General features: G+C 46.8%; 2 protein-coding genes across 2 annotated transcripts; one reads left to right on the forward strand and one right to left on the reverse strand.

The window, feature by feature from the left end:
• Positions 1-399: 399 nt before the first annotated feature.
• Positions 400-11402, forward strand: klhl43 (kelch-like family member 43). The gene is made up of 6 exons (XM_061253960.1): positions 400-601; positions 5151-5912; positions 6286-6632; positions 7674-7973; positions 8515-8690; positions 9085-11402. The coding sequence occupies exons 2-6, from the start codon at positions 5501-5503 to the stop codon at positions 9848-9850; spliced, it is 2001 nt and encodes a 666-aa protein (XP_061109944.1). The 5' UTR covers positions 400-601; positions 5151-5500; the 3' UTR covers positions 9851-11402.
• A 1012-nt stretch (positions 11403-12414) lies between these two features.
• rpl11 (ribosomal protein L11) lies at positions 12415-15561 on the reverse strand. The gene is made up of 6 exons (XM_061254835.1): positions 15523-15561; positions 14822-14972; positions 13450-13556; positions 13051-13182; positions 12698-12808; positions 12415-12500 (listed from the first exon to the last, which is right to left on the reverse strand). The coding sequence occupies exons 1-6, from the start codon at positions 15544-15546 to the stop codon at positions 12471-12473; spliced, it is 555 nt and encodes a 184-aa protein (XP_061110819.1). The 5' UTR covers positions 15547-15561; the 3' UTR covers positions 12415-12470.
• Positions 15562-16911: the final 1350 nt, after the last annotated feature.

Consider the following 16911-nt stretch of genomic DNA (forward strand, 5'->3'; position numbering starts at 1 on the left):
TAGCAAGTATATAACACTGTAGAAATAACAATTCACAGTCACGAGGAGACAGCCACACAGACATATGTATGAATTTTCACATTCCCTCACAAACACAGAGACTCAGACACAAATACACACACACACACACACTCACACATTTTCATTAATTGTCAGAATATTAACAAATATTAAATGCAGACATTTATGTGTTCCCTTCCCTTCTCTGCCTTTTCACTTTGCCTTCAGACAGAAAACATGTGTGTGAATGTGTGTGTGCTTGTATGCGTGTGTTTATGTGCGTGTGTAAGCGGGGCGGGGGCTGGGGGTACTGAATATAGAGTCATTTAAGGGGGAGTGGGTGGAGTGTCCGTATTTGGAGATGTAGGTGGAGGTGTGGGGAGGTCACATTTCATTGCCTGGTAGGACCTCACTTCACTCAAACACTGGAACCCAAAGCTCACTGACAGGCAGGCAGGCAGACAGACAGACAGAGGACAGAGGAAAGAAGAGCGAAACAGCAAGAGAAAAGCAGAGAGCCAGAAGAGAAGTGAAATAGAGAGCAACAAAAACTGAAGCAAATTAGGAGGAAGAAGAAAGAGAAAGAGAGAGAGAGCAAGAGGTAAAGCATGCTGGTATTGTGTGGTCTTCGGACTTTGAAAGCGTTGCGTTGTGTGCTCACATGTCAAAAGTCATTTTTACTGAAGACATGACACTGCTTGGAAAGTTTAAAAAGACTTCCTCGGTAAGAGGAAGACACAAATGAGGTGACAATGTTACTTCTGAGTAGCTAGTAAACAAACACAATACAGGCAGCAAACAAGTCCACTGCCGTCACATCAACACAAATTAACCCTGAGATGTGCATGTGTGGTTAACACACTTTTTCTTTATTTGGATGCAAAACATTTATGGGATGTTCCTTCTCACTGGACCTGATGGGAATAGGCAAGAAATTGCCACCATAAACACAAATCGAATTTGAATATTATAATAGAATCCACTATGAAATGTACAAGTAACACTAAAATACACTAATGTACAAAAAATATATGCTTGCTACCATTGTGCTTGCCAGCATATATAATGTTTCATTTAGGATTCGTTTTGCTATGAGAGCGCAATATTAATAGCTGTTTGGTTTTTCTGTTTGGCAGACGAAGTTTAATGCAATCAATTAATGAAAAGCCTGTGTACATGACCCAAACTTTTTAGAAAAGGAACCAATCGACTGTACACTGAGATACTGTAGACACACACACACACACACACACTCACACACACGCTGACATGCACACACACAAACACATAAACACACAGCTAATTGCTTGATGCATTTTAGCTGATGGTTGACCTCTCACCTTTCCTGTCATGAACATGACCCAAAATGAAACCTGTCTAAGAGAATCTCCAGAAAAATCTCCAGACCAGCGACTGCACACAGATCACTCCATGGAAAATCACTTCAGTTTGTTCACCGCTTCATGCGTGTCAGGTCCTATAAATAAAGTGTGCAGCCGAGCAGTAAGAATTCAGTGTGCGAGGGAGCAGGGACGTTCACAGGCATTGTGCTCTGCGCTGCCTCACACATAGGACTGCATGGGGACAGTGCGGCTCAGGGTCCTGACCAGCCCTGACAAACACAACAGCTGCAGTCAGCCCCTCATACCTCCCCCTCCCATCTCTGTCCTTCTCTCTCCATCTCCTCTTACCCCCTCATATACTTTCGCCTGTCTCCCTCCACCACCTCTCTTCTGAACCTATGCTCTTCTTATTCCCATTCCTGTCCTCTCATCTCTTTTCATCCCTCCTCTCCTGCATTCCCTTCCTTCTTTTCATACCTCCAACATCATGCATTCCCTCCACTACTTCCCCTGCTCCCTCCACCTCTCTTAATCCCTCTACATCTTTTCATTTGTCTGTTTCATGTGTTACCTTGCCCTTTCCTCCATTTCACCTTTCCCTCAGTGTCTCACCCTCCATCTCCATGCCTTCATCCCTCTATCTTTCCTTCCCCTCCCTCTCTATCTCACTCCCTCTTTCTTGGCCCGGCTGGAGTTTAAAATAGCCCCACTCCAACACCATCATCTGTTTAGCCCATACAGAAAGAAGGGGCAGCAGCTGTTGTAGCTGTCATGTGAGAGAAGAAGCATTTAGGGCAGAGGCAATAGGACATCACAACATCACCCTGACACCCGCCCTACAGAACCTCTGTCCAGCCAAACGGGTGGAACAATGGGTTCGCGAGGGAAACAAAACCTGGAACATTCATATGCACAAACAATCAAGGATCACTGCGATCCCTCCTCTTTTCCTGTCTGTCTTGTCAGTGCAGGTGAACGGAGATCAGTCTTATTGATAGCCTGACAGGTGATACCACCCAAGGATTACCAGCATGAGGGGTGTGAGGCTGGGGTAGCAGTGTGATTCAGGTTTACTAGGCTCTCAGGGTAGTAGTTGTAGGCTGGGATATCTAATAAGGAAACAAACACCCATATTTTAAAAAAATCCATGGAGGTCTCAATGTGACTGCTAATGGTCAGATCTGTGCAACTGAATCCTTTGCCTTCATTCTAAACTTTGTCTTCGGGGGAAAATGATTTAGCAATACGTGAGATTACTGTATAATATCATAGAATCGCATCGCTCTCAGTAAAAAAAGAGTGTGCTTGTATGAATGAGTGAAGAGTGAATCCATGGATAAAAGATAAAGATTTACGAGGATAGAATTAATCTCCCAAACTTAGTAAACGGAGACTTAGGGGGAATTTGATTGAGGCTGTTGAATTCATTATAGGAATGAACAAAGTGAACTACATACGATTCTTCAGGGTGAGTTAGGTTAGCAGAACGAGAGGGCACAAATGGAAATCGGCAGAGGATAAATTCTGCATAGATATATATAAGTATTTTTCTGCACAGAGAGTGGTTACTGTGTGGAATAGCTTGCCAGGACGTGTAGTGGAGGCAGAAACACTGGGGGGTTTCAAGACCAGGCTTGATACAGTGCTAGATACTATTTAGCTTTTAGGCAAACTAAGCAGTAGGTACATTTTTTTACATTTTTACATTTTTGTCATTTAGCAGACGCTTTTAATCCAAAACGACTTACAAGTGCATAGGTTCTTCCAGAAGTTAAAGCATCAGGTAGGTACACTTAGTGGTAGGATAAGGCAAGCATTGCTGAATGGCCTGTTCTCGCCATTATGTTATGTTATGTTATGTTGTGTTATGACTGTGCTTTGACTGAGGCTCACCGGGAGAGTGCCAAACAACTCCAAAAAAACTAAACAAACACAGGGCCGTCTTTTAAACATCTGTTCTTCTCTCTCAACAAACTGACAAAGGGACTGGGGAAGGGTCAAGAGTAGGAGAGCTCCCACCCCCAACCCAGTGCCTAAAGAAAAAGCCCCCTGCTCTGGGAGGTGGCTGCAGGCTGGTGACAACAACAAGCTACGCGCACAAACACCCTGCTACTGCTGGAATCTTGGCATGTGCCCAGAGGCAGGTCCTGGTTTTAGGAAGGTGCAGCTTGCACATGGCGTATCAAAACACACATGGAAAAAGCACCTGTGCTGATGTCTACACTCTGCAGTCATGCACTGGAAAGTCCCGTCACACTGAGATCAAAACGGGGACTCTGGAATTAGGTCAACCAGTTTAGTATTCACAGACAGACAGACAGACACACACACACACACACACACACACCACACATACATCTGAATACACATTTTGTGGCAACAAATTATTTCAAGAAAAAGAAAAAAGGTGTGTAATTCCCTTCTGTCTATAAACAACTCATTGTACTATGTGAGGGACACAAAACAGTAAGTGAGATATGTCGCCATGGCAAAGGATTACAGTTTGTTCCCATAAAAATCTGGCTCGGATGAAAGACTGTGGAGTGCAAGGGTGAAGGAGTCTGCTGTTGACATTGACATGTTTGATTACGAGCTAGATCTTGGTTCACTTGGTACACAGATTATTTCATGTCAGTCAGGTTATGAGCGACAGTAATGGATGGAGAGAACTGAGAGGAAAATAGAGAAGAGAAAGAGAGGAGAGCTGGCAGGGAGGGGAACGGGGCGGTCTTAGGGAGGGATGACGGTTGTGTAATCTAAGCAGCGAGGGCTCTGCCGTGATCAGTGTGCCTCCATCTATTTATATAATGTGACTGTGTGTATGCGTATGTGTGTGCATGTGTGTGTCTGTGTGCCATGTTTTTCATGTGTGTCAGCATGCCATAAACTACAGACCTAACTTCACACCACAACACCTGGCCCCCGCAAAGCCTGTCAGTCAATGTTCTCTTACTTAGCGCGAATACTATATGTGCATGTGAGATTATCCTGTATTATATTTCACATTTGTTAAGATACAGTTTACTGTTCAACAAACAAACCATCTGAGTATGAATGAGAAAGAGAGAGTGAGAGCAGGAGACATATAGGAAGCATCAAAAAGATAGAATGAGGGAGACTGAGAATTTGCGCTCTGTACTATAAGAGCTGTCTTTGTTTCAGTGGTGAAAGGGTGATCCGCCCACTGCCTACCACCTACTGCCTACTGCCTTCTAACTAATACCTATCCAGGGTTTTAACCCTTCAAGGTATAAGATCACACAAATGTGAATAACATTTTCTGAACATTTGCATCTTAACTAGACATTCAAATGCTGATCTAATAATCACTAATGGTGAATGAAAGCAATGTTCTAGAACACCGACTAGAATTTTGAAAAAATATTCCAAAACATCTCTTAAAATGTCCTGTGAGGTATAGACTGGAGGCTAGCACACTGCCCTATGCTTTTCCAACTTGTTTTGGAGCACCTACAGCTTGGCTGCTCATACCTGTCCCATATGAGATGTCCTTCATGTGCTTTGAGGTGGAGCATACCATACCGGCTGAGACCCTGCCTCCCTATGCGATGATATACCAGATCATGCCCTGCTTAGACGCTCAGTTGGAACTGCCATCAGGATTAACGTCTTGACCACGGGCTAGGTCACCACACTAATGATACATGCTTCAGGAGACCCCGTTCGAGATAGGACTGACTAGAGAGGAGAAAGAACGTGTACGCGTAGTGGACTTTAGGTACATTGTCATTTTCATTTTAGCTTGATCAGTCAATTAATTTCTGTACCGTTTTTGTGTCTCCACAGGTGCTGTGTGCAGCCGTGCTGAAACTTCATTGACCTCCCTGCCCCGAAACTACCACCCCCACCCCTCCTTCACACCAGCGTATCCATCTGTCAGTCTCTCAGTCCCACTCTCAGTTAGGTGCAGAACGTAGGTGGTCAGTCTGTCAAATCTGTCTGTCCATAATTCTGCCAGTCGGTCCCTGCATAGATTAAAGAGGGGCTGTCAGTCATTGAAAGAGCCTGTCTGTCATTGAAAACAAACAGTAACCCAGTTTGCCTGTCAGCAAGTTAGTAAGCAATTTGAGAAGTTACGTTGGTTAATCAGACAGCTACTCCAAGACTACCAGTGCCTACTGAGTTATTACAGCAACATGGCTCCTAAGAAGAAGGCAGCCCGCCAGAAGAAAGTGGAGCTGGAGACCACGGTGATGGAGGGCGGGGTGGTGATTGTGGAGGGTGTGAAGAAAATCGGGGAGGCTCTGAACATCGAGCAGCTGAACCGCATGAACGGGCTCCCCCTGTCGCTGCCCATCCCGGCGCCGGGGGTGAAGGGGCTGGGCCTGGGCAGCGAGCTGACCCGCCCGCTCCACGGCTCCGCCCTGCTGGAGGAACTGAGCCGCATGCGTCAGGAGCGCTTCCTCACCGACCTGGAGCTGGCCAGCAAGACCAAGGCCTTCGACGTGCACAAGCTGGTCATCTCCTCCGTCAGCCACTACTTCCGTGAGCTGCTGGCCAAGGACCCCGGGGTGAAGCGTGTGGAGCTGCCCTCCCTCTCGCCCCTCGGTAGGACCCCTCAGTAGCTGCCCCTACCCTGCCTTTTCCAAAATGCCATTTTGTTTCAGCTTCTTCACAACAAACCACCAGCCTGCAACACCAAGCCCACAGTTCCAGTGCTCAAAGTTTCTTTGCTTGTGACATTGTCTTTGGTGTAAGCGCGAGTCTGCAGATATTCTTACTAACACATTTCAAACATTCCAATTCTGTCACCCATAAGTTACATATTCTGACAGGTGTGTCCACACACACCAGTAAAACACACAATCACAAGGCAGAGACAGAGGCAGAGAGAGAGAGGCATATTTTGGAAACATTTTGTTAGCTGCTGAATCACTAATAATCTGTGACTGAATATTAACCTCATCGCCCCCACCCACAGGCCTGGCCAATGTGATCACCTTTGCGTACTTGGGGCGGGTCCACATGTCCCTCTACACCATTGGCTGCACTGTGTCAGCGGCCAGCGTGCTGCAGATCCCCCAGCTGCTGCAGATGTGCACGGACTTCATGCTGGCCGAGCTGAACGCGCAGACGTGCGTGTACGTGTGGAACATGGCCGCCGCCTACGGCCTGGACGAGGTCCGCGACGCAGCCCGCCGCTTTGTCCTGGAGAACTTCACCCAGTTCGCCGAAACGCCCCAGTTCACCCAGCTCACCCTGGAGCAGATCACCGCCTTCTTGGAGGACGATGCCCTCGTCCTCCCCTCAGAGCTCACCGCCTTCCAGGTCAGAGGCGGCCTAAAAATCGCCCAACAAATCCCTGTGACACCGCACTAAACAACCAGACACATTGGGGAGAAACAATCCTGTCTCAAATTATTTAAAAGGCTATCTTGGCAATCTTGGCCTGCGAGTACAGGAAAAACACTGGCTTGGTCATGCCAAGCCTTTAAATCTATGCACTGAGATACCTCATGACTTGATGTGTAACTGGCAGACCTGGATTCAAATAGTATTCATTTGGATTCTAATACTTTTCAGCATTTAATTAAGCTTGCCTGGTGTATCGGAACAAATTAAATGCCCCCAAAACTGTAAACCCTGTCTATTTGCTCCTCCTTGCAGGCACAGGCAAGATCAATAAGAGCACAGGAAAGTATTTGAATCCAAAACAAATACTATTTGAACCCAGGTCTGGTACCTGGTATGTTCAACTGACCACTTTCCTTGACTAATTCATTTTCAAGTTTGCCTTGATGTTTTCCTGATCACCTAAATCTCAAGCTCCAGTTACACGAGCATGTTAAATAATACATGTGTGACTGATGAACTTTTCAGTGAGCAGGTTGTATGGCATAGACAACATAAGGATACCTGCACCCCGTATTCACTCACCTATACACTAGTGCCATTAAAAGATACATAACTGTATCACTGTAGGCGATACAGACCAGAGGCACAACCGTGTCTACACAGATAGATAGCGATAGTATAGAGCCACACGGTTGGCGGACATTTACAGTTGCTTTTGTTGAACTGCTAGAACAGTGGAGCAATTAAACTTATCTTTTGGAGTCAGATAAACGTTTAAATAACCCTGTTCCAGTAGCGCCTGGCAAGACTACACACATTTCCTTCGCCTCTTGGATACTTCCCCTTTTTTGTGCATTTGGGGGGTTCTTGCAGTTGGTGACCTCGATATGATAAGTTGTCATCCACGTCAGACCTGTGTCATCTGTGGGGACTGCAAGTTCCTCGATGCCATTTCAACACTAACACCACTGTGGACCAGCAGTTTCACCTCTGTCTTTTCCTCCTGTCGCCCAGATGGTCATGAAGTGGCTGGATTTTGACCCCAATCGCCAGGAGCACGGCGCAGAGCTGCTGTCCCATGTGCGCTTCGAGACCATCCCCGCCAGCGAGCTGGTCAGCGAGGTGCAGCCCGTGGCCCGAATGATGCAGGATCCGCAGTGTCACCGCCTGCTGGTCAAAGCCATGAACTACCACCTGCTGCCACACCAGCAGAACACCCTGCAGTCCCGCCGCACCAGCGTCCGCGGGGGCCAGAGCGTGCTGCTGTCCGTGGGGGGCCGGCCCTCCCTCACCGAGCGCGCTCTCAGCAGGGAGGTACGCACAGGCAGGGGCGGGGAGCGAGAGTTATTATCTGCGATCACTCTGGCACTTGGAACCGTATTTCCCTCTTGGGTTTCCAGCGCACTTGTCCCTGGTTATGATGCACACTTTATTGTACATCGCTCTGGATAAGAGCATCTGCCAAATGACTGTAATGCAATGTAATGTAATGTCATGAGAATAGCTTTTTTTGGCTTCAATTAGCAGTCACGATCACTCAATTATCAAGCTAAATAAAGAAAATTGTAATAAAGGGCCTGTCATCCTTTGGACGGCCATGACAATGGCCACCATCCCAAATGTTAGGGAGTGAAGATGCAGCATCTCAGAAGGCTGTGTACAAACACAAGAAGAGATCTGCCATTGTGCTGTAGGCCTTTCTGAGGTTCTGTTCATTCCGGGAGTCACATATTCCAACCAGTGGAGACAGCTTATCATACAGAGCTTCTGCAATTTGTTAAGAACCTTAAAATATATGTATATACCCAAGCACTCCATACGGAGTTTTCCGTCTCTTAACCAATCTCCCCTGCAGGTGCTCTGGAGGGACCCCCGTGAAGGCGTGGCCACCTGGCGCCACCTCACCCAGCTCCCCGCCAAGAGCTTCAACCAGAGCGTGGCGGTGATGGACGGCTTCCTGTATGTGGCCGGGGGGGAGGACCAGAACGACGCACGCAACCAGGCCAAGCACGCAGTCAACACCCTCAGCAGGTACCGGCATGCGCGTGCAGCACAGACGCACCTAACGTGTGTATATCTGTAGACTCAGTACATGTGGTATATTCTGAAGTGACCTCGACAATATACTCCACAGACAGCGCAGAGTTCTGCCATTTCCACCTAAATCTCCACAAAACCAAATTGTTGAATCAGACAGAAAACCCATGAACATACGATGAGTCAGAATTACAGGAATTAACTAAAAAAATGAATTAAGTCAACTCAAACTGCAAAACATCCTTTGGTCCACATTAGTACAGCCATGCTGGTTGGTTGAGTCATATGTACACGCATTATCAGTCATTAAATGAAATTTAACCGTATTTTATGCTGCTCTGTGTATTTGTATATCCGGTTTTCTAATTTGACTGTCCCTGTCTCCCAGATATGACCCGCGCTTCAACACCTGGATCCACCTGAGTGGCATGCGTCAGCGGCGCACGCACTTCAGCCTGGTGCCCAGCGGGGGGCGCCTGTACGCCATCGGGGGGCGGAACGTGGAGGGCCTGCTGGCCACCATCGAGAGCTACCTGCCGTCCTCCAACAGCTGGCAGCCCCGCGCCCCCATGGAGCTCGCCCGCTGCTGCCACGCCAGCGCCGTGCTGCCCTCCGGAGACATCCTGGTGACCGGAGGCTACATCAACTGTGCCTACTCGCGCTCGGTGGTGAGCTACAGCCCCGAGACGGACAGCTGGAGCGAGTGCGCGGGGCTGGCCACGCCCCGAGGCTGGCACTGCGCGGCGGCCCTGGGCGGGAAGGTGTACGTGGCGGGAGGCAGCCAGCTGGGTGCGGGGGGCGAGCGCGTGGACGTGCTGGCCCTGGAGGTCTTCTCCCCGGAGAGCGGGGAGTGGGGCCAGGCCGCTCCGCTGCCCCTGGGGGTGAGCACGGCCGGCCTCTCCACCCTCGGGGACCACGTCTACCTGCTGGGAGGGTGGAACGAGGCGGAGAAGCGCTACAAGGCGGCCGTGCAGCGCTACGACCCCGGCACCGACAGCTGGTCCCCCGGCGAGGAGCTGCCCGAGCCCACGGTGGGCGTGTCCTGCTGCACCCTGACCCTGCCCCCGCGCCACGCATCACGCAGGCAGCGCCACGCCCCCGGGCCAGGCTCCGCCCACGAGGACAGCACTCCACTGCAGCCCACCAGTGGCTGAGAGGGACAGAGAGAACAGGAGAGAAAGGGAGAGATGGGAAAGAGAGAGGGGAGGGAAGAAAGAATGAGAAAGAAAGGAGGGGAGTCGTTGGATAGATTTGGGATGGTAAAGAGAAGGGAGGAAGGAGGGAGGGTTAGAAATACAACTGAAAGAAAAAAATGGCGACTGTGTCCTAGAGGTAGTGAATGTCACACTGTATCATAATTACTGAATGTGTGTTTGAGATAGTTTTTGTGTGAATGATAGAGGAGAATCTGTGTATTTCTATTTATCCTGTCCTTTGGTATACAAAATAATACATAGCCATAACAAATGTATAGACAGTCTTCACACAAGATCATGTTATCAGGATTATTTATTTACGTCATTTCTTGTACTGTAATTTACATATTTAACTCAAGGAAAGCTTGAGATAGTAGTGGGGAAAAACAGTGGGGGAAAAAAAGAAAAAAAGATGTTTTTATATGTGCAATGAAGCATTAGTTTAGAACAAGAGGTAGAAGGAGGGATGGAGGGATATGAACAGATGTTAGAGATGAGTGGAAAAGACACTGCTCACAGACAATACTGACAGACACAGGTTAGAAACGCATGAGCTCACCTTTAATCCCCAAAGTATTCTAACCCTCGTTCGTCTCATAGCCAGCCCACCCCAACAGGAGATTCTATTATACACAGCACAATCCCACCACAACTAAAACCAAGATGATAGTAGAATTACTTCACTCAGGCAACACTTGAAGAGATTACATTCACAAAGACTGTTTAGTACATCAATTTATGGCTATGTAGATCATTTTGAAATGTAAACAATGACTAACCAAGCCCGTTATCTTGAACACAATGTCAAAAAAATCTGGACATTCTTTCGCCTGAATGGGTGACATTCGGACATATTTAATAGCAGAGTGGGCTGACCCTTGACCTCAGGGGTAGAGTACTCCAAAGACAGGGCTCAGCTGCTCACTCGTCTGTGGGCTCAGTCACCCCGGCCCATCACCACCACCTTCCCTTCAACTACTCAAGACAAGAACCAGTGAAACTCCAGCAGAAGGCCCAGCTAATGCAGAGCTGCGGTACCTGGGCACTTTAACTGGATTAGCGTTTGGCCCAGGGGTGGCACGGTGGTGCAGTGAGTAGCGCCAACACCTCACAGGAAGGAGGGAGCGAATCTGAATTCCGACCACAGCCTTCCTGCATGGAGCATGCATGTTCTCCCTGTGTCCGCGTGGGTTTCCTCCCACAGCCCAAAGACATGCAGGTCAGGTTAATTGAAGAACCTAAATTGTCCCCAAGGTATGAATATGTAAATGAGTGGTGTATGGGTCCCGTGATGGATTGGTGTCCTGTCCAGGGTTTATTCCAGTCCCCCTGCAACCCTGAGCAGGAGTACGAGGTTTAGTAAATGGACGGACTACCTGGCGAATCTGGCTCCTTTTAATTTAACGATTGAGAAACAGTCCAGTCCACAGCAACATCCTGAATCAAAGCTGTGGGCAGGGAGATGTGTTCCTGGGGTTTCACTGAATAAAGCCACCTTGATCAAACCAAATGGCTTCGTGATGATTCATTGTGAAAACGCGCTCTCAAACCGGTGTGCGGTGAGCATTCTGGCGCAAAAGGCCGGCCGTGCATGACCCAAGTGGGTGCTACACATGTGGTGGTTGAGGCTAGTTTTACAATCACTAAGGTCTTTTGAGTGTCTAGAAAAGCACTACATAAATGTAATGATCCAGCTCTCCACTGCTGCAAATACATGCATACACAGCTGGCATGGCACAACTCCCTTTTAGATGCCCTTGTACCCCAGAATCCCTTGCAAACCACCAAAAATAAGAGCAGAGCTAGCTTACAGTGAAGTGTTCGTCACATGAAATGTCATCCCCCCACTGAAATTAACATAATCCCGACAGTGGAGGGTGGTAAATGCCTGACAAAGAACCAAGATTGGCTTCACCGCATGTGCAGCAGAGTAACTAATATCCAAAAATGGTCAACAAGCACATTTTCTACAATAGCAAAGCTATTTAGGACTGCCAGAGTGCCAGGCCCATTTCAAAGGCATCTAAACATCACACACTGAAGGATAAATGCATGTCAGAAGAATATACTGCACTGCCCCCATGGTGAAATGAGCAACAGTGAAGCAACATTTTACTGAATCTTTTCCATTTCTCACATTCTGAATGCAATCACACCATTAGCAGAGCAGAAAGCCTTCATATGACATGAGCATATACCATGGTACACTGGATGAGCTAATGTATCCCTCGAGTCTTTTCTTTTTTGGAAAATCTATTCCTGGCGAGAGACTACATACCAACCATGAATGGTCAGCAGCAATACAGGAAACTCCTGAGCCAGCAAAGGCTGGGTCTGCTGGAGCTTTTCCACCACAAATACACCATCTCCATTTACCACCCAAGTTCACATTCATCACCCAGGACAGAAAACCTCAAGTACAGAGTAAAAATGCGTGTGTGAAACCGTTAATGTAACTGCCAAACAAATCTAGGGTGCACACACTCCCCCCAAAGCACAGGCTAAATAAAGAAAACACAGTGTCAGGTTTTCACCCATATTTATTTTTTCATTTTACAAACAAAGAAATGTGGTCCTGTTACTTCCCAGGGAGAATGATACCGTCATACTGGAAAAAAGGAGAGAAGAGAGCAGGTGAGCACATGAACACAGTACCGACTTAATCCTACAATATACTCCGTTACAACAATGTCTGAGTAAGGGGCAAGTACCTCACTGTACCTAAAGCCCTTCCCTACAAAAGGAAACCAGCCAACAAGCATAACCAAAGGTGCTGGGTACAGTCAGAACCAGAACAGGCCTCACCTTCTGCTGGAACCAGCGCATGGCCTCCTCTTTGCGGATGCGGTGCCGGAAGCCGATGCGGCCAGTCTTCTGCTTCTTGTCGGCGATGCTGAAACCAGGCCTGCCCAGGACCTGAGAGGACAGTTTGAGAAGGGGCATGAGAAACTACACTTCCAAGTACTGGTAGGTTGAATCATAGTCCATTCTTCTCTAGATAGACCCCAGTGCACAGACATCGTTCCAACCGCAGAGACCAGGTGTGAAAGAGTGACACCCTGCCCCAGGCAGTGGTTTTACACATCACTGATGGTGCTCCACCATTTCCACCAACGCAGACCCTTCTACAAAGGGAATGCGTTCCTGGGGTTACTCACCACATAGAAGTCCAAGCCGTAGATGCCGATGCTGGGGTCGTACTTGATGCCCAGATCGATGTGCTCCTGAATGCCGAAGCCAAAGTTTCCGGTGTCGGAGAAGTTGTTCTTTCTCAGCTCATACTCCCTTACCTGAGGGGAAGGGGCATTGAGCGGGTCAGAAACCCCTGGATAAACAATCTGCTAGTGCATTCTGTACATTAAGTATACTACCCCACCTAATGCAATACACAAGAAAAACCAAACAGCCATGAAGCAATTATTTGATCCAATTTCAGTTAAAGATAATACCAATCAAAATGACTGCACACTGAGTACACATTTGACCTTGTACTACTACACAAGACAACACCCTCCATACAGTTTACGGCCCAGGCCTTTAAGTGACCTTCCCCTCACCTTCAGCCCCTTCTCCAGGATCTCCTCGGCCTTGGCTCCTCGGACAGTGCAGTGCACTGCGATCTTTTCATTCCTGCGGATACCGAAGGATCTCACAGTGTAGCGAGCTGTAGGGAAGGGAGAACATTTTTTATTCTACGAAATTGTCACCGCATCTGAATTCGGAAAGTCTCCATTTATGAGCACTCAAACGCATGATGCTAATAATGATTTATATTCTCGAATTCACCAGCTGAACACAGTGCAATGCTCACAGCTGGCTCATGCAAACGGAACCCAATCCCACAGAAGTCACTGGTGCAGACTAGCGATGGCCGCCATTTTTTTAAGGACACAAATCACAAGACTACACTCCCGAGCAGGATTTGTGGACTGGAACCTTCACTGCCCTCGTTAAGACTCCCACAAACGGGATTGAGTCACACTGAGGAGTGTAATGCAGTGGCTGAAATCTGTGGCTGAAGAGCCCAATTTGGTTGGGCTCGTTCTCAAACTGGTTCAGTGAAAAACTGCTCAGAAATAAGTCCCCTAATGTCCCCAGCAGGTGAATTCCTACTGCAGATGGTTTCACAACATAGGCCAAGAAAATAGGCCTATATCAGGGCATGTTCACAATTTACTGTAGGATTTATTGTCAATGCAATTTATAGGCCATTAAGAGCCCAGTGCGGGACAATTTCTAATGAACGTGCAGCTTTAGGCTACGGGTACAGAAACGGTTGGGAAATGCACACTAAAAATATAGCCTACCACTCTTTCGTTCACGTTTAAGTCAGGCAACATTAAAACAAGCAATCATGAAGCAGGGTTAAGCTCTCAACTTTACATTGTAATACAAAGACGTTAGGGAAAGTGCTAGGGCTGCAGTGACTGCAGAATGCCTTGCACACCCGGGTTCCGTCCCGGAGACAGTTCCCCCCCCCCAGATTCGTTCAGGGTTCCCACCGCTTCCAGTTCAGGAACTATTCCTTTCACACTGACCGGAGGGGCTCTGAACACACAAAGTGGATCTATGCTGTCCATCGCCAAGTACTGCTACAGACCCCGACGGTGTAAACTGGTCACAGGAGTAGAAACCGCAGCTTCAGCAAAAGCACTTTGAGCTGAACCAAAGGAACAAATCTTTACATGGAGTCAGTTCCAATTGTCCACCAAAGAGATTGCTTAAAAAAAGAAAAGGCCACCAGTCAGAACACTCAATTGGATGAGACCAACCAACCAACCATTTCCAGGACCAGTCAACAGCCCTGGCTCTTCAGAAGTCTGTTTTAAAGCCCCTCGACAACTCTGAGCTCAACATTACCAGTACCATTTTGTTGTACTCAAGTTTGACTAACTCAGGAGAAAGGGATATGGGTGGAGAAGCACTCACCTTTGGAGAAGACTGGGGTCTGTCCCGTGAGCTGCTCCAGCACCTTAGCGGCCCGGGTCAGTCTGTCTCCACTCTCACCAACACAAATGTTCAAGCAGAGCTTGCGGATGCGAAGCTCGCGCATGGGGTTCTCCTTTTTCTCACCCTGGTCCTGAGAAAGAGTAAAGACGGAGATCACTGACATGGCCAAATACCTCAAGTCAGGTACATGTTCACAAAAAACTAAAAAAATGTTTCCAAGTATATGCTTTGTTGTAATGACACCGCCCATCACCTAACTCACGTTTAACCAGTACATTCTCTTCGGCAACCCATGTTAAACAAGTAAATAATTTCGGGATAGCTTCCTGTTCAGACGCGTTAGCAATCCTAACATTGTAGCTACATTAGCTAACATTTGCAAACGGTTTAATGTTAAGACTAATGTTCTGACACTGTCACAAGTCGAACGAACAAACCAGCAAGGCAGTCGAATCGAAACGGACTAAGTACACATGCAGCCAGGTAGAAGTAAATTTCAAACAAATCTCAGTAATTAATATAGCGAAGTAGCAATGTAGCTAGCGACTTGATTGCTATTGCCATGCCAGCCTCCCGGACATGCCCGTGCATATCCCTTACGAGTACGCTTGCGATTGCGAACGGCGTGGACAAAGTAATTACAAGAAAAAGCCAAATTTAAAAAAATGATGTTAGCTTACGGTTACGTTTCTAAACAGAGCCATTTCAAAGCACACACCAGATTAGACCCGACCGGCGGCGTTTATTGAAAGTAGTTACGTTGGTTTGGCATTTCGAAGATGACAGTTTAGGGTTGTATTTTTTAGAAACATGCACACAAACTGCTTGGGGCCGATAGTATAGCCACATAACGACATAACCAAGTGGTTATTTGCAACAAATGATAGTTTGGGAGCCCGATGGACATGGATTTAAAATTCTATTCCAAAAACACATCGCCATCTTCGCTAAGTAATGCAGACTCACCGCCATGTTTGATCACTAGAAAAGACCGAAGAACTTCCGGCGCGCAAATTTATAGACAAGTGCCCACGATACGGGGCTCGATAGGACACGAAGAATGACGACTAACGTTCCGGGGGCACATGGTTTTACCTGTGAAGCGTTGAATAATTGAAAGAATAGGCCAATAAACAAATGAACGGTATATATACATCCACTACAAAGAGAAGTAGCGTACAATTCGATGTACAACAATACTAATACATTTAATCCAAATATAAAAATGATATATTATGATATTAACAAAAAAGTAATGACATAGGAGGGGTCAATATAATCGTGCAGTCGTTCCCAAACTTCCTGGGGTCCTGGGGCCCCCCCAATATTCACCAAATCACATTGTGTCCCTGTTTAACCATTTATAGTAAATACACATTAAGTACTATCATCTATATTCATGAAATTCAAACTGGAGTAATTTGGGCACACCAGCCCCAAGTAACACTGTTTTACAAAACAGGTGAAAATGTAATCGCTTAAAATTTGAATGATAATTCAAATACATACACTTCATTAGGTATGCACTTTATTTGGTATTTATTAGACTTATTTTTTCGACTTATTAAGTCTTCTGCTGCTGTAGTCCACTTAGATGTTTGACACATTGTATGTTCATAGATGCATACCACTTGTGCATACCACTGTTGTAATGTGTGATTATGTGCATTTTGTCACCTTCCTGTCAGCTTCATCCAGTCTGGCCCTTCTCCTCTGATGTCTCTCATTAACATAACATTTTGGCTGGCAGAACTGCTGCTCACTAGATGTTTTTTTGTTTTTCACACCATTCTCTGCAAACTCTTGGGACTGTTGTGCATGAAAATCACTTAGTTCCTATTTCTTCCCCATTCTGACATTTGATCTGAAAAACTGCTGAACCTCTTGACCATGTCTGAATGCTTTTATGCATTTAGTTGCTGCCACATGATTGGCTGATTAAATATTTGCATTAACAAGCTGGTGTACAGGTCTACCTAATACAGTGGTGACTATGTGTAGCACCTTTAGACTGAGATTAACCAAATTAATGAAAAATATTTTGACAATTTCACTTTGTTTGATTTTAT

The sequence above is a fragment of the Conger conger genome, chromosome 9 (assembly GCF_963514075.1).
Source record: "Conger conger chromosome 9, fConCon1.1, whole genome shotgun sequence".
NCBI lineage: Eukaryota > Metazoa > Chordata > Actinopteri > Anguilliformes > Congridae > Conger > Conger conger.

Bases quoted from the DNA above. Each gene is read 5' to 3' on its own strand.
- klhl43 (XM_061253960.1), top strand. From the start codon at position 5,501: ATGGCTCCTAAGAAGAAGGCAGCCCGCCAGAAGAAAGTGGAGCTGGAG. The intron at 6,633-7,673 runs GTCAGAGGCGGC...CCTGTCGCCCAG, and splicing joins CAGAGCTCACCGCCTTCCAG to ATGGTCATGAAGTGGCTGGA. The intron at 7,974-8,514 runs GTACGCACAGGC...TCTCCCCTGCAG, and splicing joins AGCGCGCTCTCAGCAGGGAG to GTGCTCTGGAGGGACCCCCG.
- rpl11 (XM_061254835.1), bottom strand. From the start codon at position 15,546: ATGGCTCTGTTTAGAAACGTAACC. The intron at 13,557-14,821 runs GTGAGTGCTTCT...CCTTCCCTACAG, and splicing joins GACCCCAGTCTTCTCCAAAG to CTCGCTACACTGTGAGATCC. The intron at 12,809-13,050 runs GTGAGTAACCCC...CTGTCCTCTCAG, and splicing joins ACGGCTTGGACTTCTATGTG to GTCCTGGGCAGGCCTGGTTT.